At 46.8% G+C, this 27,645-nt stretch overlaps 3 protein-coding genes across 10 annotated transcripts in view; 1 reads left to right on the forward strand and 2 right to left on the reverse strand.

Moving 5' to 3' along the window:
• NLGN1 (neuroligin 1) overlaps nt 1-27,645 on the reverse strand; it is a 1,437,853-nt gene that overhangs the window by 659,488 nt on the left and 750,720 nt on the right. The window lies entirely within an intron of this gene.
• LOC138638196 (uncharacterized) lies at nt 13,559-17,857 on the reverse strand. Its single transcript, XM_069727299.1, has 2 exons — nt 16,084-17,857; nt 13,559-13,880 (listed from the first exon to the last, which is right to left on the reverse strand). The coding sequence occupies exons 1-2, from the start codon at nt 17,165-17,167 to the stop codon at nt 13,843-13,845; spliced, it is 1,122 nt and encodes a 373-aa protein (XP_069583400.1). The 5' UTR covers nt 17,168-17,857; the 3' UTR covers nt 13,559-13,842.
• LOC138638197 (uncharacterized) lies at nt 19,062-23,307 on the forward strand. Its single transcript, XM_069727300.1, has 2 exons — nt 19,062-20,862; nt 23,066-23,307. Exons 1-2 carry the CDS (start codon nt 19,779-19,781, stop codon nt 23,101-23,103), a joined length of 1,122 nt encoding a protein of 373 aa, XP_069583401.1. The 5' UTR covers nt 19,062-19,778; the 3' UTR covers nt 23,104-23,307.

The following is a 27,645-nucleotide window of genomic DNA, read 5'->3' on the forward strand; positions in this document are numbered from 1 at the left end:
CTGCCATACCTGGCTGAGATTACTGCAGGCAGGGAGATAGTAATTGTAGGACAGTCCCTGGTTTTTTGTTTTTTTTTTGGTGGGAGATTAAGATTGGCAATTTGGCATTTCTGCTAGAGTGCCATCCCTGTGTGTGCCATCTCTCTCAAATAGTGGGCCATAGAAAGCCTATTAATTTTTTTTTTATTGGGTTTCTAAATACTCCCAGAAAAAATAAAAAAAAAATCAGTGGGAGATTAATATTGCCCTTTCTGCTTGTGTGCCACTCCTGACTCCTGTGTGTGCCATCTCTCACTCAGTGGGTCATAGAAAGCCTATTTTTTTGGGGGGTTGATTTGGTTTCTAAATTCTACCTGAAAAAATCAATAAATCAATCAATCAGTGGGAGATAAATATTGGCCTCTGGGCTTGTGTGCCACTCCTGACTCCTGTGTGTGCCATCTCTCACTCAGTGGGCCATAGAAAGCCTTTTTTTTTTTTGTTTCTAAATTCTTCCTGAATAAATCATTTTATTTAATTTTGTTTCTAAAGTCTCCCTGAAAAAAAAAAGTCAGTGGGAGATTAATATTGCCCTTTCTGCTTGTGTGCCACTCCTGACTCCTGGGTGTGCCATCTCTCTCTCTCAAATAGTGGGCACTGGGCCATAGAAAGGCTATTTTCTTTTTTTTTTTGGTTTCTAAATTCTCTCTGAAAAAATCATTTTATTTTATTTTGTTTCTAAATTCTTCCTGAATAAATCATTTTATTTAATTTTGTTTCTAAAGTCTCCCTGAAAAAAAAAGTCAGTGGGAGATTAATATTGCCCTTTCTGCTTGTGTGCCACTCCTGACTCCTGGGTGTGCCATCTCTCTCTCTCAAATAGTGGGCAGTCACTGGGCCATAGAAAGGCTATTTTTTTTCTTTTTGTTGATTTGGTTTCTAAATTCTTCCTGAAAAAATCAATAAATCAATCAATCAGTGGGAGATAAATATTGGCCTCTGGGCTTGTGTGCCACTTCTGACTCCTGTGTGTGCCATCTCTCACTCAGTGGGCCATAGAAAGCCTATTTTATTTTTTTGGTTGATTTGGTTTCTAAATTCTACCTGAAAAAATCAATAAATCAATCAGTGGGAGATTAATATTGCCCTTTCTGCTTGTGTGCCACTCCTGACTCCTGGGTGTGCCATCTCTCTCTCTCAAATAGTGGGCACTGGGCCATAGAAAGGCTATTTTCTTTTTTTGGGGGTTTCTAAATTCTCCCTGAAAAAATCATTTTATTTTATTTTGTTTCTAAATTCTTCCTGAATAAATCATTTTATTTAATTTTGTTTCTAAAGTTTCCTTAAAAAAAAAAAAAAAACAGTGGGAGATTAATATTGACATTTGTGCTTGAGTGACAGTCCTGCGTGTGTGGCATCTCTCTGATTCAGTGCCACAGAAAACAGAGTGTGTAACATTGTGCCTGATTTTCCTTGCGGTTTCACCAACCTGTAAAGGGATATCGAAATCATACATAAGTTATAGCTCACCGTGTAAGTTGTTTGACAGCAACAAATAAAGTTACTTTGGTTAAGTTTTTAAAACAATGAGGAAGTCTGGTGGAAGAGGTCGTGGCCGTGGGCGTTCATTGTCAGCTGGTAATGATGGTAGTGGTAGTGGAGCATCAGGTGGTCGTGGGAAAAAAATTATTCCACCTAAGTCTGGAGCTGTGGAGCCAGGTTCGTCGTCTGGCTACACAAGGCCTCGAACGCTCCCTTTTCTGGGAGTGGGAAAGCCGCTTTTAAAGCCGGAGCAGCAACAGCAAGTCTTGGCTTACCTTGCTGACTCAGCCTCTAGCTCTTTTGCCTCCTCTTCTGAAACTGGCAAATCTAAAAGCAGCGCGTCGTTAGTGGATGTTCACGGTTAGGGACAAGTCGCTTCCTTGTCCTCTTCAGCAAAAACAACAACAAGAGAGAAGGATGCAGCAGGCGACACAACGGGTTACTCCATGGAGCTCTTTACACATACCGTCCCTGGCTTAGAAAGTGAAACAGTTAACAGGCCATGCCCATTACAAGTAGATTCTGACATGGAGTGCACTGATGCACAGCCACAGCCAGACTACTATGCTGGTCCTTTGACTCAGACCACAACATTGCCCTCTCAGGGTACTGATCCAGAATCAGACCCTGATGAGACTATGTTGCCCCGTCACGAACGCTATACCACCGACCTACACGGTGACACAGACGAAGTTGCACACGAGCTAGAAGAGGAGGTTATAGATGACCCAGCCATTGGGGGAACAGGGTGCAGGCGGCAGTAGTTCTGAAGCGGAGGAGGAGGGGCCGCAGCAGGCATCAACATCGCAACAGGTTCCATCTGCCGGGCCCGTATCTGGCCCAAAACGCGTCGCAAAGCAAAAAACTGTTGGAGGACAGCGTGTCCATCCGGTTAAAGCTCAGTCTGCAATTCCTGAAAAGGGATCCGATGCTAGGAAGAGTGCAGTCTGGCATTTTTTTAAACAACATCCAATTGATCAGCGCAAAGTCATCTGTCAAAAATGTTCAACTAGCTTAAGCAGAGGTCAGAATCTGAAAAGTCTCAATACAAGTTGCATGCATAGACATTTAACCACCATGCATTTGCAAGCCTGGACTAACTACCAAACGTCCCTTAAGGTTGTAGCACACTCGGCCAATGAAGCTACTCAGCAACGCAACATCCCTTCCGTCACTGTAAGGCCACCATTTTCTTCACCACCGGCAGTATCTGTGCAGGTTTCTTTGCCAGCCCAAAGCAGTCAGGGTCAGGGAATCACCAGTTTCGTTGGAGGAAATACTGCATCTAGGGCACCGGCGGAAACAATACCGTCTCCAACCGTCTCTCAGTCTGCCATGTCCACCGGCACACCCGCTAGTTCCACGATCTCCAGCTCTCAAGTCCAGCTCACCCTACATGAGACTCTAGTTAGAAAAAGGAAGTACTTATCCTCGCATCCACGTACACAGGGTTTGAACGCCCACATAGCTAGACTAATCTCGTTAGAGATGATGCCCTACCGGTTAGTTGAAAGCGAAGCTTTCAAAGCCCTGATGGAGTACGCTGAACCACGCTACGAGCTACCCAGTCGACACTTTTTTTCCAGAAAAGCCATCCCAGCCCTGCACCAGCATGTTAAACAGCGCATCGTCCATGCACTCAGGCAATCTGTGAGTACAAAGGTGCACCTGACTACAGATGCATGGACCAGTAGGCATGGCCAGGGACGTTATGTGTCCATCACGGCACACTGGGTGAATGTGGTGGATGCAGGGTCCACAGGGGACATCAATTTCGGGACAGTTGTGCCTAGCCCACGGTCTAGGAAACAGTTGGCTGTAGGCGTTCACACCCCCTCCTCCTCCTCCTCGTCCTCCTGCAGAAGCGACAGCTCTTCCACTGACCGCAGTCGTCAAACCACTCCATCGTCAGCTGTCACTGTTGCACACCTGTTGTCCCATTATGGGGCAGCTACTGGCAAGCGTCAGCAGGCTGTATTGGCTATGAAGTGTTTGGGCGACAACAGACACACCGCGGAAGTTCTGTCCGAGTTCTTGCAGGAAGAAACGCAGTCGTGGCTGGGCACAGTAGATCTTGAGGCAGGCAAGGTAGTGAGTGATAATGGAAGGAATTTCATGGCTGCCATCTCCCTTTCCCAACTGAAACACATTCCTTGCCTGGCTCACACCTTAAACCTGGTGGTGCAGTGCTTATTGAAAACTTATCCTGGTTTCTCCGACCTGCTCCTCAAAGTGCGTGGACTTTGCTCACATATCCGCCGTTCGCCTGTACACTCCAGCCGTATGCAGACCTATCAGCGGTCTTTGAACCTTCCCCAGCATCGCCTAATCATAGACGTTGCAACAAGGTGGAACTCAACACTGCACATGCTTCAGAGACTGTGCGAACAGAGGCGGGCTGTTATGTTTTTGTGGGAGGATACACATACACGGGCAGGCAGTAGGATGGCAGACATGGAGTTGTCGGGTGTGCAGTGGTCGAAGATACAAGACATGTGTCAAGTCCTTCAGTGCTTTGAGGAATGCACACGGCTGGTTAGTGCAGACAATGCCATAATAAGCATGAGCATCCCCCTAATGCGTCTGCTAATGCAAAGTTTGACGCACATAAAGGATCAGGCATCTTCACCAGAGGAAGAGGAAAGCCTTGATGACAGTCAGCCATTGTCTGGTCAGGGCAGTGTACAGGATGAGGTAGCGGGCGAAGAGAAGGTGGAGGACGAGGAGGATGATGGGGATGAGTATATTTTTAATGAGGAAGCTTTCCCGGGGGCACTGGAAATTGGTGGCGCGGCAAGGCCGGGTTCTGGTTTTTTGAGGGACACAATTGACGTAGATTTGCCTGCAACTGCCCCTCATCCAAGCACAACCGCAGATTTGACAACTGGAACTTTGGCCCACATGGCGGATTATGCCTTGCGTATCCTCAAAAGGGACACACGCATTACTAAAATGATGAACGATGACGATTACTGGTTGGCCTGCCTCCTTGATCCTCGCTATAAAGGCAAATTGCAAAATATTATGCCACATGAGAACTTGGAACTAATATTAGCAACAAAACAATCAACTCTTGTTGACCGTTTGCTTCAGGCATTCCCAGCACACAGCGCCCGTGATCGTTCTCACACAAGCTCCAGGGGGCAGCAGACCAGGAGTGTTAGGGGTGCACACATCAGAAGTGGCGTTGGACAGAGGGATTTTCTGACAAGGTTGTGGAGTGATTTTGCTATGACCGCAGACAGGACAGGTACTGCTGCATCAATTCAAAGTGACAGGAGACTGTTATGAAAGGCAATTCAGTACTACAATGGACATAGTGGTCAGAGCACATACAGTGATCTGACAATAACCCAAAATCATAGAACGAGCTCTGAGACGTGGGAACTCTGCAGACCGCAATCCCTAATCCTCTCCAAACAACACTAGAGGCAGCCGTGGATTGCGCCTAACTCTGCCTATGCAACTCGGCACAGCCTGAGAAACTAACTAGCCTGAAGATAGAAAATAAGCCTACCTTGCCTCAGAGAAATACTCCAAAGGAAAAGGCAGCCCCCCACATATAATGACTGTGAGTTAAGATGAAAAGACAAACGTAGAGATGAAATAGATTCAGCAAAGTGAGGCCCGACTTTCTTAACAGATCGAGGATAGAAAAGGTAACTTTGCGGTCTACACAAAACCCTAAAGAACACCACGCAAAGGGGGCAAAAAGACCCTCCGTACCGAACTAACGGCACGGAGGTACACCCTTTGCGTCCCAGAGCTTCCAGCAACAAATTAGACAAGCTGGACAGAAAAAATAGCAAACAAATAGCAAAGAAGAACTTAGCTATGCAGAGCAGCAGGCCACAGGAATGATCCAGGGAAAAGCAAGTCCAACACTGGAACATTGACAGGAAGCCAGGATCAAAGCATTAGGTGGAGTTAAGTAGAGAAGCACCTAACGACCTCACCAGATCACCTGAGGGAGGAAACTCAGAAGCCGCAGTACCACTTCCCTCCACCAACAGAAGCTCACCGAGAGAATCAGCCGAAGTACCACTTGTGACCACAGGAGGGAGCTCTGCCACAGAATTCACAACAGTACCCCCCCCTTGAGGAGGGGTCACCGAACCCTCACCAGAGCCCCCAGGCCGACCAGGATGAGCCACATGAAAGGTACTAACAAGATCGGGAGCATGGACATCAGAGGCTAAAACCCAGGAATTATCTTTCTGAGCATAACCCTTCCATTTAACCAGATACTGGAGTTTCCGTCTAGAAACACGAGAATCCAAAATCTTCTCCACAATATACTCCAATTCCCCCTCCACCAAAACCGGGGCAGGAGGATCAACAGATGGAACCATAGGTGCCACGTATCTCCGCAACAATGACCTATGGAATACGTTATGTATGGAAAAGGAATCAGGAAGGGTCAGACGAAAAGACACAGGATTAAGAACCTCAGAAATCCTATACGGACCAATGAAACGAGGTTTAAACTTAGGAGAGGAAACCTTCATAGGAATATGACGAGAAGATAACCAAACCAGATCCCCAACACGAAGTCGGGGACCCACACGGCGTCTGCGATTAGCGAAACGTTGAGCCTTCTCCTGGGACAAGGTCAAATTGTCCACTACATGAGTCCAAATCTGCTGCAACCTGTCCACCACAGTATCCACACCAGGACAGTCCGAAGACTCAACCTGTCCTGAAGAGAAACGAGGATGGAACCCAGAATTGCAGAAAAATGGCGAAACCAAGGTAGCCGAGCTGGCCCGATTATTAAGGGCGAACTCAGCCAAAGGCAAAAAGGACACCCAGTCATCCTGATCGGCAGAAACAAAGCATCTCAGATATGTTTCCAAGGTCTGATTGGTTCGTTCGGTCTTGCCATTAGTCTGAGGATGGAAAGCCGAGGAAAAAGACAAGTCAATGCCCATCCTACCACAAAAGGCTCGCCAAAACCTTGAAACAAACTGGGAACCTCTGTCAGAAACGATATTCTCTGGAATGCCATGTAAACGAACCACATGCTGGAAGAACAATGGCACCAAATCAGAGGAGGAAGGCAATTTAGACAAGGGTACCAGATGGACCATCTTAGAAAAGCGATCACAGACCACCCAAATGACCGACATCTTTTGAGAAACGGGAAGATCAGAAATAAAATCCATAGAGATATGTGTCCAAGGCCTCTTCGGGACCGGCAAGGGCAAAAGCAACCCACTGGCACGAGAACAGCAGGGCTTAGCCCGAGCACAAATCCCACAGGACTGCACAAAAACACGCACATCCCGCGACAGAGACGGCCACCAAAAGGATCTAGCCACCAACTCTCTGGTACCAAAGATTCCAGGATGACCAGCCAACACCGAACAATGAACCTCAGAGATAACTTTATTGGTCCACCTATCAGGGACAAACAGTCTCTCCGCTGGACAACGATCAGGTTTATTAGCCTGAAATTTTTGCAGCACCCGCCGCAAATCAGGGGAGATGGCAGACACAATTACTCCTTCCTTGAGGATACCCGCCGGCTCAGACAAACCCGGAGAGTTGGGCACAAAACTCCTAGACAGAGCATCCGCCTTCACATTTTTAGAGCCCGGAAGGTACGAAACCACAAAGTCAAAACGGGCAAAAAACAGCGACCAACGAGCCTGTCTAGGATTCAACCGCTTAGCAGACTCAAGATAAGTCAAGTTCTTATGATCAGTCAATACCACCACGCGATGCTTAGCTCCTTCAAGCCAATGACGCCACTCCTCGAATGCCCACTTCATGGCCAGCAACTCTCGGTTGCCCAGGAAAACTTCCTGGAAAAAAAAGCGCATGGTTTCATCACTGAGCAATCAGAACCTCTCTGCGACAAAACAGCCCCTGCTCCAATCTCAGAAGCATCAACCTCGACCTGGAACGGAAGAGAAACATCTGGTTGACACAACACAGGGGCAGAAGAAAAACGACGCTTCAACTCTTGAAAAGCTTCCACAGCAGCAGAAGACCAATTGACCAAATCAGCACCCTTCTTGGTCAAATCGGTCAATGGCTTGGCAATACTAGAAAAATTGCAGATGAAGCGACGATAAAAATTAGCAAAGCCCAGGAACTTTTGCAGACTTTTCAGAGACGTCGGCTGAGTCCGATCATGGATGGCTTGGACCTTAACAGGATCCATCTCGATAGTAGAAGGGGAAAAGATGAACCCCAAAAATGAAACCTTCTGCACACCAAAGAGACACTTTGATCCCTTCACAAACAAAGAATTAGCACGCAGGACCTGAAACACCGTTCTGACCTGCTTCACATGAGACTCCCAATCATCCGAGAAGATCAAAATGTCATCCAAGTACACAATCAGGAATTTATCCAGGTACTCTCGGAAGATGTCATGCATAAAGGACTGAAACACTGATGGAGCATTAGCAAGTCCAAATGGCATCACTAAGATACTCAAAATGACCCTCGGGCGTATTAAATGCAGTTTTCCATTCATCTCCTCGCCTGATTCGCACCAGATTATACGCACCACGAAGATCTATCTTGGTGAACCAACTAGCCCCCTTAATCCGAGCAAACAAATCAGATAACAATGGCAAGGGGTACTGAAATTTAACCGTGATCTTATTTAGAAGGCGGTAGTCTATACAAGGTCTCAGCGAACCATCCTTCTTGGCTACAAAAAAGAACCCTGCTCCTAATGGTGACGATGACGGGCGAATATGCCCCTTCTCCAGGGATTCCTTCACATAACTGCTCATAGCGGCGTGCTCAGGCACGGATAAATTAAACAGTCGACCTTTTGGGAATTTACTACCAGGAATCAAATTGATAGCACAATCACAATCCCTATGCGGAGGTAGGGCATCGGACTTGGGCTCATCAAATACATCCCGGTAATCAGACAAGAACTCTGGAACCTCAGAAGGGGTGGATGACGAAATTGACAGAAATGGAACATCACCATGTACCCCCTGACAACCCCAGCTGGACACCGACATGGATTTCCAATCTAATACTGGATTATGGGCTTTTAGCCATGGCAACCCCAAAACGACCACATCATGCAGATTATGCAACACCAGAAAGCGAATAACCTCCTGATGTGCAGGAGCCATGCACATGGTCAGCTAGGTCCAGTATTGAGGCTTATTCTTGGCCAAAGGCGTGGCATCAATTCCTCTCAATGGAATAGGACACTGCAAGGGCTCTAAGAGAAACCCACAACGCTTAGCATACTCCAAGTCCATCAAATTCAGGGCAGCGCCTGAATCCTCAAATGCCATGACAGAATACGATGACAAAGAGCAGATCAAGGTAACGGACAGAAGAAATTTTGACTGTACCGTACCAATGGTGGCAGACCTAGCGAACCGCTTAGTGCGCTTAGAACAATCAGAGATAGCATGAGTGGAATCACCACAGTAGAAACACAGCCCATTCAGATGTCTGTGTTCTTGCCGTTTAACTCTGGTCAAAGTCCTATCGCACTGCATAGGCTCAGGTTTAAGCTCAGGTAATACCGCCAAATGGTGCACAGATTTACGCTCACGCAAGCGTCGACCGATCTGAATGGCCAAAGACATAGACTCATTCAAACCAGCAGGCATAGGAAATCCCACCATGACATCCTTAAGGGCTTCAGAGAGACCCTTTCTGAACATAGCTGCCAGCGCAGATTCATTCCATTGAGTGAGCACGGACCACTTTCTAAATTTCTGACAATATACCTCTATCTCATCCTGACCCTGACAAAGAGCCAGCAAATTTTTCTCTGCCTGATCCACTGAATTAGGTTCATCGTACAGCAATCAGAGCGCCAGGAAAAACGCATCGATATTACTCAATGCAGGATCTCCTGACGCAAGAGAAAATGCCCAGTCCTGAGGGTCGCCGCGCAAAAATGAAATAACAATCAAAACCTGTTGAACTGGATCACCAGAGGAGCGAGGTTTCAAGGCCAGAAATAATTTACAATTATTTTTGAAACTCAGAAACTTAGTTCTATCTCCAAAAAACAAATCAGGAATAGGAATTCTTGGTTCCAACATATCTTTCTGATCAATAGTGTCTTGAATCTTTTGTACTCTTGCCGAGAGTTGATCCACAAATGAAGACAGACTTCTAATGTCCATCGCTACACCTGTGTACTGAACCACCCAAATGTCTAGGGGAAAAAAAAGGCAAAACACAGTGCAAAGAAAACAAAATGGTCTCAGAACTTCTTTTTTCCCTCTATTGAGAATCATTAGTACTTTTGGCTTCCTGTACTGTTATGAAAGGCAATTCAGTACTACAATGGACATAGCGGTCAGAGCACATACAGTGATCTGACAATAACCCAAAATCATAGAACGAGCTCTGAGACGTGGGAACTCTGCAGACCGCAATCCCTAATCCTCTCCAAACAACACTAGAGGCAGCCGTGGATTGCGCCTAACTCTGCCTATGCAACTCGGCACAGCCTGAGAAACTAACTAGCCTGAAGACAGAAAATAAACCTACCTTGCCTCAGAGAAATACCCCAAAGGAAAAGGCAGCCCCCCACATATAATGACTGTGAGTTAAGATGAAAAGACAAACGTAGAGATGAAATAGATTCAGCAAAGTGAGGCCCGACTTTTTTAACAGATCGAGGATAGAAAAGGTAACTTTGCGGTCTACACAAAACCCTAAAGAACACCACGCAAAGGGGGCAAAAAGACCCTCCGTACCGAACTAACGGCACGGAGGTACACCCTTTGCGTCCCAGAGCTTCCAGCAACAAATTAGACAAGCTGGACAGAAAAAATAGCAAACAAATAGCAAAGAAGAACTTAGCTATGCAGAGCAGCAGGCCACAGGAATGATCCAGGGAAAAGCAAGTCCAACACTGGAACATTGACAGGAAGCCAGGATCAAAGCATTAGGTGGAGTTAAGTAGAGAAGCACCTAACGACCTCACCAGATCACCTGAGGGAGGAAACTCAGAAGCCGCAGTACCACTTCCCTCCACCAACAGAAGCTCACCGAGAGAATCAGCCGAAGTACCACTTGTGACCACAGGAGGGAGCTCTGCCACAGAATTCACAACAGGAGACAACATTTGTCCAGTATGGTTACAAACTATTTTTCATCCCTTATCGATGTTCTCCCTCAACCGTCATTCCCATTTGATTACTGGGCATCAAAATTAGACACCTGGCCAGAATTGGCTGAATATGCATTGCAGGAGCTTGCTTGCCCGGCAGCTAGTGTCCTATCAGAAAGAGTATTCAGTGCTGCAGGTTCAATATTAACCGAAAAAAGGACTCGTCTGGCTACACAAAATGTTGATGATCTAACATTCATTAAAATGAACCACAACTGGATTTCGAATTCTTTTGCCCCACCTTGCCCGGGCGACACCTAGCTTTCCTATGAAAAGCTCTTGCCTGTGGACTACTGTGAATGACTTTTCAAATGTCTTAATTTGCAGCAGCTGATTGTCCAGCATACGACATGTTTACACCTCCCTAAATGGCCAAACTCCCCACACGAGGCCGTGGTATCGCGACTTGGCGCAAGCACCTGTGAGAGTGCTGTTTGTCTGAAGAGGTGGGTGTGCCCGCTTTTGGTCGACAGCACTGCCACTGGGTCCCTCATAGTACAATAAACTGTCTCTGGCGGTGGTGGTGCGCACCCAACGTCAGACACACTGTTGTAACATGAGGGGCCCTGGGCCTGTACCGCCGTCCACAAGAGAGTTCACCCACCCCCAGGTCAAACATTGCTCTGCCACTTCCACAATTATCTCTCACACTTCCACCAATGTTTAGACTATGCGCTGACATCCTTCCATTCCTGCCACTGACAATACCATTGTGTTGACATGTATAATGGTACTTAACATAGTCAGGGGCAGTGTCCTCTATTTACTCAAGTAAAAACTTTGCGCCAAATTAGTAGGTCAGAAACAACGCAGAGGATCCCACCCCTGTACCTAAAGATTGCACCCTTTAGTGTTTTCGCTGGATTTTAATGTGAGACATTCACATTTATGTATTGTTTTGGACTACTAACTGGCAGACACTCATTACAATCATCCTCCGCTGACCAGGCCACTGCTGGCCGTGTTCACCTGGAACCAATTTAAAATTGCCTACAGCCATATGTTATTATGTTAGGCCTTTGATGCCTGTCTGCGGTCACTCCTTCCACTAGGCCTCCACTGACCACACCACTGCTGCCCGTGTACCCCTGGAACCAATGTAAAATTGCCTACAGCCAGCCCAATTTTTTTATGTTAGGCCTTCGAAGCCTGTCTGCGGTCCGTTCTTTCTACTACTACTACACTGACCAGGCCACTGCTGCCCGTGTTCCCCTGGAACCAATTTAAAATTGCCTACAGCCATGTGTTATTATTTTAGGCCTTCGATGCCTGTCTGCGGTCACTCCTTCCACTAGGCCTCCACTGACCAGACCACTGCTGCCCGTGTTCCCCTGGAACCAATTTTAAATTGCCTACAGCCAGCCCAATTTTTTTTATGTTAGGCCTTCGAAGCCTGTCTGCGGTCCGTTCTTTCTACTACTACTACACTGATATAATCATAGGAGAACCACAGGAGTATATAGGAAAATATAAACTTTATTAACAGAAAAATATTAAAAACCACACGTTAAAAAACACCAATAGAAAACACCAGGAACACCCAAACACATATATAGTCAATACATATACTATATGGTGATATGATAATTGTGCCTTGTAATTATGGGTAAATGTTAAACACTAGAAGATCCATGGCACCCCCACCATCTCATAATAGGACAATGCCATCTGGTCCACCTATGTAGTAAGTGTCACTGACACTAAAAGAAGCTCCATTGCTCCAGACCAGATAATCATGCACCATGCTGAGGCAGGGATGTGAACAATGCCATGGGAGGGACTGGTAATAATTAGTGTTGAGCATTCCGATACCGCAAGTATCGGGTATCGGCCGATACTTGCGGTATCGGAATTCCGATACCGAGATCCGATATTTTTGTGATATCGGGTATCGGTATCGGAAGTGTAAAATAAAGAATTAAAATAAAAAATATTGTTATATTCACCTCTCCGGCGGCCCCTGGACATCAGCGGGAGGATCCGGCGTCCGGCACGGCTTCTTTCTTCAAAATGCGCGCCTTTAGGACCTGTGGTATGACGTCCCGGCTTCTGATTGGTCGCGTGCCGCCCATGTGACCGCCACGCGACCAATCAGAAGCCGCGACGTCATTCCTCAGCTAAAGTCCTAGAATGAGCGCCTTCTAGGACCTGAGGAATGACGTCGCGGCTTCTGATTGGTCGCGTGGCGGTCACATGGGCGGCACGCGACCAATCAGAAGCCGGGACGTCATACCACAGGTCCTAAAGGCGCGCATTTTGAAGAAAGAAGCCGTGCCGGACGCCGGATCCTCCCGCTGATGTCCAGGGGCCGCCGGAGAGGTGAATATAACAATATTTTTTATTTTAATTCTTTATTTTACACTTTAATATGGATCCCAGGGCCTGAAGGAGAGTTTCCTCTCCTTCAGACCCTGGGATCCATGAGGATACATTCCGATACTTGATGTCCCATTGACTTGTATTGGTATCGGATATCGGTATCGGCGATATCCGATATTTTTCGGGTATCGGCCGATACTATCCGATACCGATACTTTCAAGTATCGGACGGTATCGCTCAACACTAGTAATAATACATTGCTTGCCAGCATAAACAAGATCTCCCTCCAGACACCAACCATACCCGGATCTTACCATGCACAAAGGGGTCCCTGGATAGGGCGCAACCCCCGACGCGCGTTTCGCCGCTCCTATACTTGGCTTTCTCAAGGGGAGTGCCTTGTTTCTCCAGCCAGGACCTTTTAACATCACTTCCTGGGTCACATGACAATCATGTGACCGCAGGCTGTGTAGCGCTGTGAATGGCGGCGCATGCGCCGGCGGCCCACCCCCTGCCACCCCCCCAAGCCCGGCCCACGTCAGCGGACAGGCGAGTGGGTGCATGGGAACCATGGCAACCCAGTCACCCGCCGCAGACGCACATCGGCCGGACCCAGAAGGCGCAGGGGGGCGGAGCAAGCCGACGCACGCGCACCACAGCAAGTTAACCACGGCTAATAATCACACTACATCAACAGTGAAAAGATGAGCCTACATAAGCGTATGAACACCGCAAAAGAGACGGACAGGATCAGACATCATGGGTCATACAAAAGAATAACAACCATTATAACATAATATGTACAGTAATAGTAGTCCATAGCAATTCCATAATGTAGCACTATCCCGATGTTCTTTTCTGTCCCGTTCTTGAATCCACATCAGGAAGGGAAGAACAATAGGTCCAATTTCAAGTGCACTAAGTTAAAACAATAAACAAAAATAATAAATCATAAAAAAGAAGAAGAAACAAAACAACAACAACATATACAGAGGGGAACTCATTTATCGGGCCATATAAAACTATAACTATCTAAAACATATTTATAGGAATGGGGCAAAATTCAAGGTCTCATTAAGACCATGGGGCTTGACCGTGTCCAGGGTCACAATCCACTTAAGTTCTCGCTGAGCAAGGAGCTGTTTCACATTTCCACCTCGTATACCCATGTGAACCAATTCAATCCCCCGGACCATAAAGCTTCTTGGATCACAATTGTGAACCTCCCTGAAATGTTTAGGGATCGTAGTTAACTCCGATATGTCCGCCACTGTCTTGGCCGCGCCAATGCCCCGCACATGCTCCCTCACTCTCACTCTTAGTTCTCTCGACGTCAGGCCCACATAAATAAGTGGGCACCCACAAGTGGCATAATATACCACATTCCTGCTAGTGCAGGAAATATAGTCTTTGATTTGGAATTCCCTTGTGCCGTCAGCAGAGTGAAAGGAGGTGCTGCGCTGGACATTGGCGCAGGCGAGACAGCGGCCACAAGTATGACAACCCCTACTCGGTCGTGTAGAGCCAAAAAGGCCTACTGTGGGTGCCGTATAATGGCTCTTTACCAAGAGATCTTTCAAATTTTTGGCCCTCCGTGGGGTCATGCGAGGATAGTCGGAAAGGTACGGACCCAGGGAGGGTTCCGTGCTGAGGATACGCCAATGTTTCCCAAGGATAGCTCTGATGTTGTCCCACTCATGATTGTACTCTGATATAAATCTAATTGTCTCATCTCCAATATCCCTCCTCTTCTTGTTGTAGAGCAGATGATTACGTGGGGTTCTCCTGGCCCTATTATACCCATGCCGAACACACCGCCTACTGTACCCCCTTTGATGGAACCGTTCACTTAGGTCCTTGGCCTGTCTTTCAAAGGTATGGTCAGTGGAGCAGATCCGCCTCATCCGGAGGAACTGTCCGACCGGGACGGCCCTAATGGTGGCTTGGCTGTGCCCAGATGAAGCATGAACCAATGAGTTCACTGCTGTTTCTTTTCGAAACACATCCGTTTCAATAGATAAATCAGGACCAACCTTAAGACAGATATCCAGAAAATCGATGGTATCATAATCATACTTATAAGTAAGCCTGATATTAAATGAATTCGAATTGAGCACAGCCATAAAATCCCTGAGTTGTTGTTCCGTTCCACGCCAAAAAAATAAAACGTCATCAATGTAGCGCAGCCAACACAGCACATGGTCGGCGGCCCCCGCCCCCGCGTCACCAAAAACCAACCTCTCCCAAAACCCCAGGAAGAGGTTGGCGTACGCGGGCGCGCAGGCCGCACCCATGGCTGCGCCACGCTTTTGTTGGTAAAAGAAATCCTTAAAAGTAAAAAAATTATGCGTTAGAACGAATTCCAACAACTCAAGGATAAGCTCACACAAAGGACCGTCCAGGTCGGAGGCCCCCAGGAAGAAGCGGACCGCCCGTAGACCATCAGTGTGTTCGATACAGGTATAGAGGGCCTCTACATCAGCTGTTACGAGGAGAGTCCCACTGTCCACAAAGACCCCGTCAACCCTAGTCAGGACGTCCGTTGTGTCCTTCACAAATGACGGTAGCATTTCCACCAATGTTTTAAGATAATAATCTATAAATTTACATGCAGGGTCACATAGGCCCTGCATACCGGACACAATCGGACGTCCCGGGGGGCTGACCGGGTCCTTGTGGACCTTAGGCAGGAGGTAAAATGTTGGTACCTTGGGATATGCAACCATCAGGCCATCCAGGACTTTTTTGTTTATTATCCCCTTTTCAAAAGCTCGGCACAGAATTTTTTGTAGCTGCACAGAGAAGGAGACCACCGGGTTATGGGTAAGCCTTACATATACAGTCTCATTCCGGAGCTGTCTAAATGCCTCTTTTTCATATTTCACCACCGGCCAGACCACGATGTTTCCCCCCTTGTCAGCAGCCTTAAAGACCACATCATTCCATGATTGAAGTTGGCCAATGGCCTCTCTCTCATTTCTTGTTAAATTGTCAAACTGCCTCCGTGTGGACAATTTCTTGAGGTCCTCCGTTACTAATTTGGTAAAGACTTCCACTGCGGGGCATAATGACAAGGGGGGAAACCTCGTGGATCTGGGAAGTATAGCCGGTGGGAACTTACCTATAGACGTACTAGACTGTTCCTCCAATAGCTCCTCCAAAATCCGGAGAGTCTCCTCCTCCGTGCAGCCCAAAGTGTCCGACCCATGTCCCCTTCCAGAATGCAGTTTCTTCAAAATCAATTTACGTGAAAATAGGTGGAGGTCCTTTAAGGCTGTAAAAAAATTAAAGCCATTAGTTGGTGAAAAAGAAAGACCTCTACTCAAAACACTCAACTGGCTACTAGTGAGGACATGGTCGGACAAATTGATTACCTGCAAACCCCCCTGGGTCCGACCATCCGACTGTTTCCCTGCCGACCCTTTCTTTACATTTTGTCTAGTGGTCATTTTTCCACTCCCATGTGGACCATCCTTCATTTTTTCAGGGAGACCGTTCCTCCCTCCATGTTTGTCATCCATAGATGTGGTGGATTTATACGAGGCCGATCGAGATCTAGAACGTGACTCGTTCCGATAATATGAACGTGAGCGTTCATTCCCACTCCTCCATCTGTACATTTTATTTGTCTGTTTATCGTTTATATCACGTTGAAATTTCTTTGATTTTATTTGTTGGATGTCCTCCACCCACTTCTGTACTTCCTTCTCGATATCACCATTAAATTTCTTAAGGGCTTCACTAGACATATCTCTTTTGATCGTCATCTGTAACGCCTCAATCTCCGTCTCCATATCTTTCAAAGAATTCGCATTCATTTCCTTGAGTATCTCCATAAATCCTACCGAACATTTACTAGCACAGTCCTCCCATCTTTCCCTGATATTAGAATCCTCCACTGGGAAGGATGGGAAGACCTGGACTCTTAAGCCTCTTGGAATGAGTCCCTTCTGCAGATATCTCTCAAGGAACGCATGGTTCCACCACACCTTAGTACGTTTCCTCAATAGATCCTTAAATGTTGCCACCGTTTCCTGTAAGCCCTTCGAGTTCCCCTCCGCGCCCAATTCATTGGTGTCATTAAAAACACTATCGATTTGTGTGAGCCATGTGCCGTCACGGGCTCTAAAATCCATATTTATAATGCTGGGGCCTGCTGTGAAAAACACAGAGAGAATTAGCACTACACAAAAACCCAGACTCATAATGTAAGGTGGCCACGAACAATGTCTAGGCCCCTTTAAATACCTACTCCAGACAAATCAGTATAATCATAGGAGAACCACAGGAGTATATAGGAAAATATAAACTTTATTAACAGAAAAATATTAAAAACCACACGTTAAAAAACACCAATAGAAAACACCAGGAACACCCAAACACATATATAGTCAATACATATACTATATGGTGATATGATAATTGTGCCTTGTAATTATGGGTAAATGTTAAACACTAGAAGATCCATGGCACCCCCACCATCTCATAATAGGACAATGCCATCTGGTCCACCTATGTAGTAAGTGTCACTGACACTAAAAGAAGCTCCATTGCTCCAGACCAGATAATCATGCACCATGCTGAGGCAGGGATGTGAACAATGCCATGGGAGGGACTGGTAATAATACATTGCTTGCCAGCATAAACAAGATCTCCCTCCAGACACCAACCATACCCGGATCTTACCATGCACAAAGGGGTCCCTGGATAGGGCGCAACCCCCGACGCGCGTTTCGCCGCTCCTATACTTGGCTTTCTCAAGGGGAGTGCCTTGTTTCTGCAGCCAGGACCTTTTAACATCACTTCCTGGGTCACATGACAATCATGTGACCGCAGGCTGTGTAGCGCTGTGAATGGCGGCGCATGCGCCGGCGGCCCACCCCCTGCCACCCCCCCAAGCCCGGCCCACGTCAGCGGACAGGCGAGTGGGTGCAACATCAGAGTACAATCATGAGTGGGACAACATCAGAGCTATCCTTGGGAAACATTGGCGTATCCTCAGCACGGAACCCTCCCTGGGTCCGTACCTTTCCGACTATCCTCGCATGACCCCACGGAGGGCCAAAAATTTGAAAGATCTCTTGGTAAAGAGCCATTATACGGCACCCACAGTAGGCCTTTTTGGCTCTACACGACCGAGTAGGGGTTGTCATACTTGTGGCCGCTGTCTCGCCTGCGCCAATGTCCAGCGCAGCACCTCCTTTCACTCTGCTGACGGCACAAGGGAATTCCAAATCAAAGACTATATTTCCTGCACTAGCAGGAATGTGGTATATTATGCCACTTGTGGGTGCCCACTTATTTATGTGGGCCTGACGTCGAGAGAACTAAGAGTGAGAGTGAGGGAGCATGTGCGGGGCATTGGCGCGGCCAAGACAGTGGCGGACATATCGGAGTTAACTACGATCCCTAAACATTTCAGGGAGGTTCACAATTGTGATCCAAGAAGCTTTATGGTCCGGGGGATTGAATTGGTTCACATGGGTATACGAGGTGGAAATGTGAAACAGCTCCTTGCTCAGCGAGAACTTAAGTGGATTGTGACCCTGGACACGGTCAAGCCCCATGGTCTTAATGAGACCTTGAATTTTGCCCCATTCCTATAAATATGTTTTAGATAGTTATAGTTTTATATGGCCCGATAAATGAGTTCCCCTCTGTATATGTTGTTGTTGTTTTGTTTCTTCTTCTTTTTTATGATTTATTATTTTTGTTTATTGTTTTAACTTAGTGCACTTGAAATTGGACCTATTGTTCTTCCCTTCCTGATGTGGATTCAAGAACGGGACAGAAAAGAACATCGGGATAGTGCTACATTATGGAATTGCTATGGACTACTATTACTGTACATATTATGTTATAATGGTTGTTATTCTTTTGTATGACCCATGATGTCTGATCCTGTCCGTCTCTTTTGCGGTGTTCATACGCTTATGTAGGCTCATCTTTTCACTGTTGATGTAGTGTGATTATTAGCCGTGGTTAACTTGCTGTGGTGCGCGTGCGTCGGCTTGCTCCGCCCCCCTGCGCCTTCTGGGTCCGGCCGATGTGCGTCTGCGGCGGGTGACTGGGTTGCCATGGTTCCCATGCACCCACTCGCCTGTCCGCTGACGTGGGCCGGGCTTGGGGGGGTGGCAGGGGGTGGGCCGCCGGCGCATGCGCCGCCATTCACAGCGCTACACAGCCTGCGGTCACATGATTGTCATGTGACCCAGGAAGTGATGTTAAAAGGTCCTGGCTGCAGAAACAAGGCACTCCCCTTGAGAAAGCCAAGTATAGGAGCGGCGAAACGCGCGTCGGGGGTTGCGCCCTATCCAGGGACCCCTTTGTGCATGGTAAGATCCGGGTATGGTTGGTGTCTGGAGGGAGATCTTGTTTATGCTGGCAAGCAATGTATTATTACCAGTCCCTCCCATGGCATTGTTCACATCCCTGCCTCAGCATGGTGCATGATTATCTGGTCTGGAGCAATGGAGCTTCTTTTAGTGTCAGTGACACTTACTACATAGGTGGACCAGATGGCATTGTCCTATTATGAGATGGTGGGGGTGCCATGGATCTTCTAGTGTTTAACATTTACCCATAATTACAAGGCACAATTATCATATCACCATATAGTATATGTATTGACTATATATGTGTTTGGGTGTTCCTGGTGTTTTCTATTGGTGTTTTTTAACGTGTGGTTTTTAATATTTTTCTGTTAATAAAGTTTATATTTTCCTATATACTCCTGTGGTTCTCCTATGATTATACTGATTTGTCTGGAGTAGGTATTTAAAGGGGCCTAGACATTGTTCGTGGCCACCTTACATTATGAGTCTGGGTTTTTGTGTAGTGCTAATTCTCTCTGTGTTTTTCACAGCAGGCCCCAGCATTATAAATATGGATTTTAGAGCCCGTGACGGCACATGGCTCACACAAATCGATAGTGTTTTTAATGACACCAATGAATTGGGCGCGGAGGGGAACTCGAAGGGCTTACAGGAAACGGTGGCAACATTTAAGGATCTATTGAGGAAACGTACTAAGGTGTGGTGGAACCATGCGTTCCTTGAGAGATATCTGCAGAAGGGACTCATTCCAAGAGGCTTAAGAGTCCAGGTCTTCCCATCCTTCCCAGTGGAGGATTCTAATATCAGGGAAAGATGGGAGGACTGTGCTAGTAAATGTTCGGTAGGATTTATGGAGATACTCAAGGAAATGAATGCGAATTCTTTGAAAGATATGGAGACGGAGATTGAGGCGTTACAGATGACGATCAAAAGAGATATGTCTAGTGAAGCCCTTAAGAAATTTAATGGTGATATCGAGAAGGAAGTACAGAAGTGGGTGGAGGACATCCAACAAATAAAATCAAAGAAATTTCAACGTGATATAAACGATAAACAGACAAATAAAATGTACAGATGGAGGAGTGGGAATGAACGCTCACGTTCATATTATCGGAACGAGTCACGTTCTAGATCTCGATCGGCCTCGTATAAATCCACCACATCTATGGATGACAAACATGGAGGGAGGAACGGTCTCCCTGAAAAAATGAAGGATGGTCCACATGGGAGTGGAAAAATGACCACTAGACAAAATGTAAAGAAAGGGTCGGCAGGGAAACAGTCGGATGGTCGGACCCAGGGGGGTTTGCAGGTAATCAATTTGTCCGACCATGTCCTCACTAGTAGCCAGTTGAGTGTTTTGAGTAGAGGTCTTTCTTTTTCACCAACTAATGGCTTTAATTTTTTTACAGCCTTAAAGGACCTCCACCTATTTTCACGTAAATTGATTTTGAAGAAACTGCATTCTGGAAGGGGACATGGGTCGGACACTTTGGGCTGCACGGAGGAGGAGACTCTCCGGATTTTGGAGGAGCTATTGGAGGAACAGTCTAGTACGTCTATAGGTAAGTTCCCACCGGCTATACTTCCCAGATCCACGAGGTTTCCCCCCTTGTCATTATGCCCCGCAGTGGAAGTCTTTACCAAATTAGTAACGGAGGACCTCAAGAAATTGTCCACACGGAGGCAGTTTGACAATTTAACAAGAAATGAGAGAGAGGCCATTGGCCAACTTCAATCATGGAATGATGTGGTCTTTAAGGCTGCTGACAAGGGGGGAAACATCGTGGTCTGGCCGGTGGTGAAATATGAAAAAGAGGCATTTAGACAGCTCCGGAATGAGACTGTATATGTAAGGCTTACCCATAACCCGGTGGTCTCCTTCTCTGTGCAGCTACAAAAAATTCTGTGCCGAGCTTTTGAAAAGGGGATAATAAACAAAAAAGTCCTGGATGGCCTGATGGTTGCATATCCCAAGGTACCAACATTTTACCTCCTGCCTAAGGTCCACAAGGACCCGGTCAGCCCCCCGGGACGTCCGATTGTGTCCGGTATGCAGGGCCTATGTGACCCTGCATGTAAATTTATAGATTATTATCTTAAAACATTGGTGGAAACGCTACCGTCATTTGTGAAGGACACAACGGACGTCCTGACTAGGGTTGACGGGGTCTTTGTGGACAGTGGGACTCTCCTCGTAACAGCTGATGTAGAGGCCCTCTATACCTGTATCGAACACACTGATGGTCTACGGGCGGTCCGCTTCTTCCTGGGGGCCTCCGACCTGGACGGTCCTTTGTGTGAGCTTATCCTTGAGTTGTTGGAATTCGTTCTAACGCATAATTTTTTTACTTTTAAGGATTTCTTTTACCAACAAAAGCGTGGCGCAGCCATGGGTGCGGCCTGCGCGCCCGCGTACGCCAACCTCTTCCTGGGGTTTTGGGAGAGGTTGGTTTTTGGTGACGCGGGGGCGGGGGCCGCCGACCATGTGCTGTGTTGGCTGCGCTACATTGATGACGTTTTATTTTTTTGGCGTGGAACGGAACAACAACTCAGGGATTTTATGGCTGTGCTCAATTCGAATTCATTTAATATCAGGCTTACTTATAAGTATGATTATGATACCATCGATTTTCTGGATATCTGTCTTAAGGTTGGTCCTGATTTATCTATTGAAACGGATGTGTTTCGAAAAGAAACAGCAGTGAACTCATTGGTTCATGCTTCATCTGGGCACAGCCAAGCCACCATTAGGGCCGTCCCGGTCGGACAGTTCCTCCGGATGAGGCGGATCTGCTCCACTGACCATACCTTTGAAAGACAGGCCAAGGACCTAAGTGAACGGTTCCATCAAAGGGGGTACAGTAGGCGGTGTGTTCGGCATGGGTATAATAGGGCCAGGAGAACCCCACGTAATCATCTGCTCTACAACAAGAAGAGGAGGGATATTGGAGATGAGACAATTAGATTTATATCAGAGTACAATCATGAGTGGGACAACATCAGAGCTATCCTTGGGAAACATTGGCGTATCCTCAGCACGGAACCCTCCCTGGGTCCGTACCTTTCCGACTATCCTCGCATGACCCCACGGAGGGCCAAAAATTTGAAAGATCTCTTGGTAAAGAGCCATTATACGGCACCCACAGTAGGCCTTTTTGGCTCTACACGACCGAGTAGGGGTTGTCATACTTGTGGCCGCTGTCTCGCCTGCGCCAATGTCCAGCGCAGCACCTCCTTTCACTCTGCTGACGGCACAAGGGAATTCCAAATCAAAGACTATATTTCCTGCACTAGCAGGAATGTGGTATATTATGCCACTTGTGGGTGCCCACTTATTTATGTGGGCCTGACGTCGAGAGAACTAAGAGTGAGAGTGAGGGAGCATGTGCGGGGCATTGGCGCGGCCAAGACAGTGGCGGACATATCGGAGTTAACTACGATCCCTAAACATTTCAGGGAGGTTCACAATTGTGATCCAAGAAGCTTTATGGTCCGGGGGATTGAATTGGTTCACATGGGTATACGAGGTGGAAATGTGAAACAGCTCCTTGCTCAGCGAGAACTTAAGTGGATTGTGACCCTGGACACGGTCAAGCCCCATGGTCTTAATGAGACCTTGAATTTTGCCCCATTCCTATAAATATGTTTTAGATAGTTATAGTTTTATATGGCCCGATAAATGAGTTCCCCTCTGTATATGTTGTTGTTGTTTTGTTTCTTCTTCTTTTTTATGATTTATTATTTTTGTTTATTGTTTTAACTTAGTGCACTTGAAATTGGACCTATTGTTCTTCCCTTCCTGATGTGGATTCAAGAACGGGACAGAAAAGAACATCGGGATAGTGCTACATTATGGAATTGCTATGGACTACTATTACTGTACATATTATGTTATAATGGTTGTTATTCTTTTGTATGACCCATGATGTCTGATCCTGTCCGTCTCTTTTGCGGTGTTCATACGCTTATGTAGGCTCATCTTTTCACTGTTGATGTAGTGTGATTATTAGCCGTGGTCAACTTGCTGTGGTGCGCGTGCGTCGGCTTGCTCCGCCCCCCTGCGCCTTCTGGGTCCGGCCGATGTGCGTCTGCGGCGGGTGACTGGGTTGCCATGGTTCCCATGCACCCACTCGCCTGTCCGCTGACGTGGGCCGGGCTTGGGGGGGTGGCAGGGGGTGGGCCGCCGGCGCATGCGCCGCCATTCACAGCGCTACACAGCCTGCGGTCACATGATTGTCATGTGACCCAGGAAGTGATGTTAAAAGGTCCTGGCTGCAGAAACAAGGCACTCCCCTTGAGAAAGCCAAGTATAGGAGCGGCGAAACGCGCGTCGGGGGTTGCGCCCTATCCAGGGACCCCTTTGTGCATGGTAAGATCCGGGTATGGTTGGTGTCTGGAGGGAGATCTTGTTTATGCTGGCAAGCAATGTATTATTACCAGTCCCTCCCATGGCATTGTTCACATCCCTGCCTCAGCATGGTGCATGATTATCTGGTCTGGAGCAATGGAGCTTCTTTTAGTGTCAGTGACACTTACTACATAGGTGGACCAGATGGCATTGTCCTATTATGAGATGGTGGGGGTGCCATGGATCTTCTAGTGTTTAACATTTACCCATAATTACAAGGCACAATTATCATATCACCATATAGTATATGTATTGACTATATATGTGTTTGGGTGTTCCTGGTGTTTTCTATTGGTGTTTTTTAACGTGTGGTTTTTAATATTTTTCTGTTAATAAAGTTTATATTTTCCTATATACTCCTGTGGTTCTCCTATGATTATACTGATTTGTCTGGAGTAGGTATTTAAAGGGGCCTAGACATTGTTCGTGGCCACCTTACATTATGAGTCTGGGTTTTTGTGTAGTGCTAATTCTCTCTGTGTTTTTCACAGCAGGCCCCAGCATTATAAATATGGATTTTAGAGCCCGTGACGGCACATGGCTCACACAAATCGATAGTGTTTTTAATGACACCAATGAATTGGGCGCGGAGGGGAACTCGAAGGGCTTACAGGAAACGGTGGCAACATTTAAGGATCTATTGAGGAAACGTACTAAGGTGTGGTGGAACCATGCGTTCCTTGAGAGATATCTGCAGAAGGGACTCATTCCAAGAGGCTTAAGAGTCCAGGTCTTCCCATCCTTCCCAGTGGAGGATTCTAATATCAGGGAAAGATGGGAGGACTGTGCTAGTAAATGTTCGGTAGGATTTATGGAGATACTTAAGGAAATGAATGCGAATTCTTTGAAAGATATGGAGACGGAGATTGAGGCGTTACAGATGACGATCAAAAGAGATATGTCTAGTGAAGCCCTTAAGAAATTTAATGGTGATATCGAGAAGGAAGTACAGAAGTGGGTGGAGGACATCCAACAAATAAAATCAAAGAAATTTCAACGTGATATAAACGATAAACAGACAAATAAAATGTACAGATGGAGGAGTGGGAATGAACGCTCACGTTCATATTATCGGAACGAGTCACGTTCTAGATCTCGATCGGCCTCGTATAAATCCACCACATCTATGGATGACAAACATGGAGGGAGGAACGGTCTCCCTGAAAAAATGAAGGATGGTCCACATGGGAGTGGAAAAATGACCACTAGACAAAATGTAAAGAAAGGGTCGGCAGGGAAACAGTCGGATGGTCGGACCCAGGGGGGTTTGCAGGTAATCAATTTGTCCGACCATGTCCTCACTAGTAGCCAGTTGAGTGTTTTGAGTAGAGGTCTTTCTTTTTCACCAACTAATGGCTTTAATTTTTTTACAGCCTTAAAGGACCTCCACCTATTTTCACGTAAATTGATTTTGAAGAAACTGCATTCTGGAAGGGGACATGGGTCGGACACTTTGGGCTGCACGGAGGAGGAGACTCTCCGGATTTTGGAGGAGCTATTGGAGGAACAGTCTAGTACGTCTATAGGTAAGTTCCCACCGGCTATACTTCCCAGATCCACGAGGTTTCCCCCCTTGTCATTATGCCCCGCAGTGGAAGTCTTTACCAAATTAGTAACGGAGGACCTCAAGAAATTGTCCACACGGAGGCAGTTTGACAATTTAACAAGAAATGAGAGAGAGGCCATTGGCCAACTTCAATCATGGAATGATGTGGTCTTTAAGGCTGCTGACAAGGGGGGAAACATCGTGGTCTGGCCGGTGGTGAAATATGAAAAAGAGGCATTTAGACAGCTCCGGAATGAGACTGTATATGTAAGGCTTACCCATAACCCGGTGGTCTCCTTCTCTGTGCAGCTACAAAAAATTCTGTGCCGAGCTTTTGAAAAGGGGATAATAAACAAAAAAGTCCTGGATGGCCTGATGGTTGCATATCCCAAGGTACCAACATTTTACCTCCTGCCTAAGGTCCACAAGGACCCGGTCAGCCCCCCGGGACGTCCGATTGTGTCCGGTATGCAGGGCCTATGTGACCCTGCATGTAAATTTATAGATTATTATCTTAAAACATTGGTGGAAACGCTACCGTCATTTGTGAAGGACACAACGGACGTCCTGACTAGGGTTGACGGGGTCTTTGTGGACAGTGGGACTCTCCTCGTAACAGCTGATGTAGAGGCCCTCTATACCTGTATCGAACACACTGATGGTCTACGGGCGGTCCGCTTCTTCCTGGGGGCCTCCGACCTGGACGGTCCTTTGTGTGAGCTTATCCTTGAGTTGTTGGAATTCGTTCTAACGCATAATTTTTTTACTTTTAAGGATTTCTTTTACCAACAAAAGCGTGGCGCAGCCATGGGTGCGGCCTGCGCGCCCGCGTACGCCAACCTCTTCCTGGGGTTTTGGGAGAGGTTGGTTTTTGGTGACGCGGGGGCGGGGGCCGCCGACCATGTGCTGTGTTGGCTGCGCTACATTGATGACGTTTTATTTTTTTGGCGTGGAACGGAACAACAACTCAGGGATTTTATGGCTGTGCTCAATTCGAATTCATTTAATATCAGGCTTACTTATAAGTATGATTATGATACCATCGATTTTCTGGATATCTGTCTTAAGGTTGGTCCTGATTTATCTATTGAAACGGATGTGTTTCGAAAAGAAACAGCAGTGAACTCATTGGTTCATGCTTCATCTGGGCACAGCCAAGCCACCATTAGGGCCGTCCCGGTCGGACAGTTCCTCCGGATGAGGCGGATCTGCTCCACTGACCATACCTTTGAAAGACAGGCCAAGGACCTAAGTGAACGGTTCCATCAAAGGGGGTACAGTAGGCGGTGTGTTCGGCATGGGTATAATAGGGCCAGGAGAACCCCACGTAATCATCTGCTCTACAACAAGAAGAGGAGGGATATTGGAGATGAGACAATTAGATTTATATCAGAGTACAATCATGAGTGGGACAACATCAGAGCTATCCTTGGGAAACATTGGCGTATCCTCAGCACGGAACCCTCCCTGGGTCCGTACCTTTCCGACTATCCTCGCATGACCCCACGGAGGGCCAAAAATTTGAAAGATCTCTTGGTAAAGAGCCATTATACGGCACCCACAGTAGGCCTTTTTGGCTCTACACGACCGAGTAGGGGTTGTCATACTTGTGGCCGCTGTCTCGCCTGCGCCAATGTCCAGCGCAGCACCTCCTTTCACTCTGCTGACGGCACAAGGGAATTCCAAATCAAAGACTATATTTCCTGCACTAGCAGGAATGTGGTATATTATGCCACTTGTGGGTGCCCACTTATTTATGTGGGCCTGACGTCGAGAGAACTAAGAGTGAGAGTGAGGGAGCATGTGCGGGGCATTGGCGCGGCCAAGACAGTGGCGGACATATCGGAGTTAACTACGATCCCTAAACATTTCAGGGAGGTTCACAATTGTGATCCAAGAAGCTTTATGGTCCGGGGGATTGAATTGGTTCACATGGGTATACGAGGTGGAAATGTGAAACAGCTCCTTGCTCAGCGAGAACTTAAGTGGATTGTGACCCTGGACACGGTCAAGCCCCATGGTCTTAATGAGACCTTGAATTTTGCCCCATTCCTATAAATATGTTTTAGATAGTTATAGTTTTATATGGCCCGATAAATGAGTTCCCCTCTGTATATGTTGTTGTTGTTTTGTTTCTTCTTCTTTTTTATGATTTATTATTTTTGTTTATTGTTTTAACTTAGTGCACTTGAAATTGGACCTATTGTTCTTCCCTTCCTGATGTGGATTCAAGAACGGGACAGAAAAGAACATCGGGATAGTGCTACATTATGGAATTGCTATGGACTACTATTACTGTACATATTATGTTATAATGGTTGTTATTCTTTTGTATGACCCATGATGTCTGATCCTGTCCGTCTCTTTTGCGGTGTTCATACGCTTATGTAG

This window comes from Ranitomeya imitator, chromosome 5 (assembly GCF_032444005.1).
Source record: "Ranitomeya imitator isolate aRanImi1 chromosome 5, aRanImi1.pri, whole genome shotgun sequence".
Classification (NCBI taxonomy): Eukaryota; Metazoa; Chordata; class Amphibia; order Anura; family Dendrobatidae; genus Ranitomeya; species Ranitomeya imitator.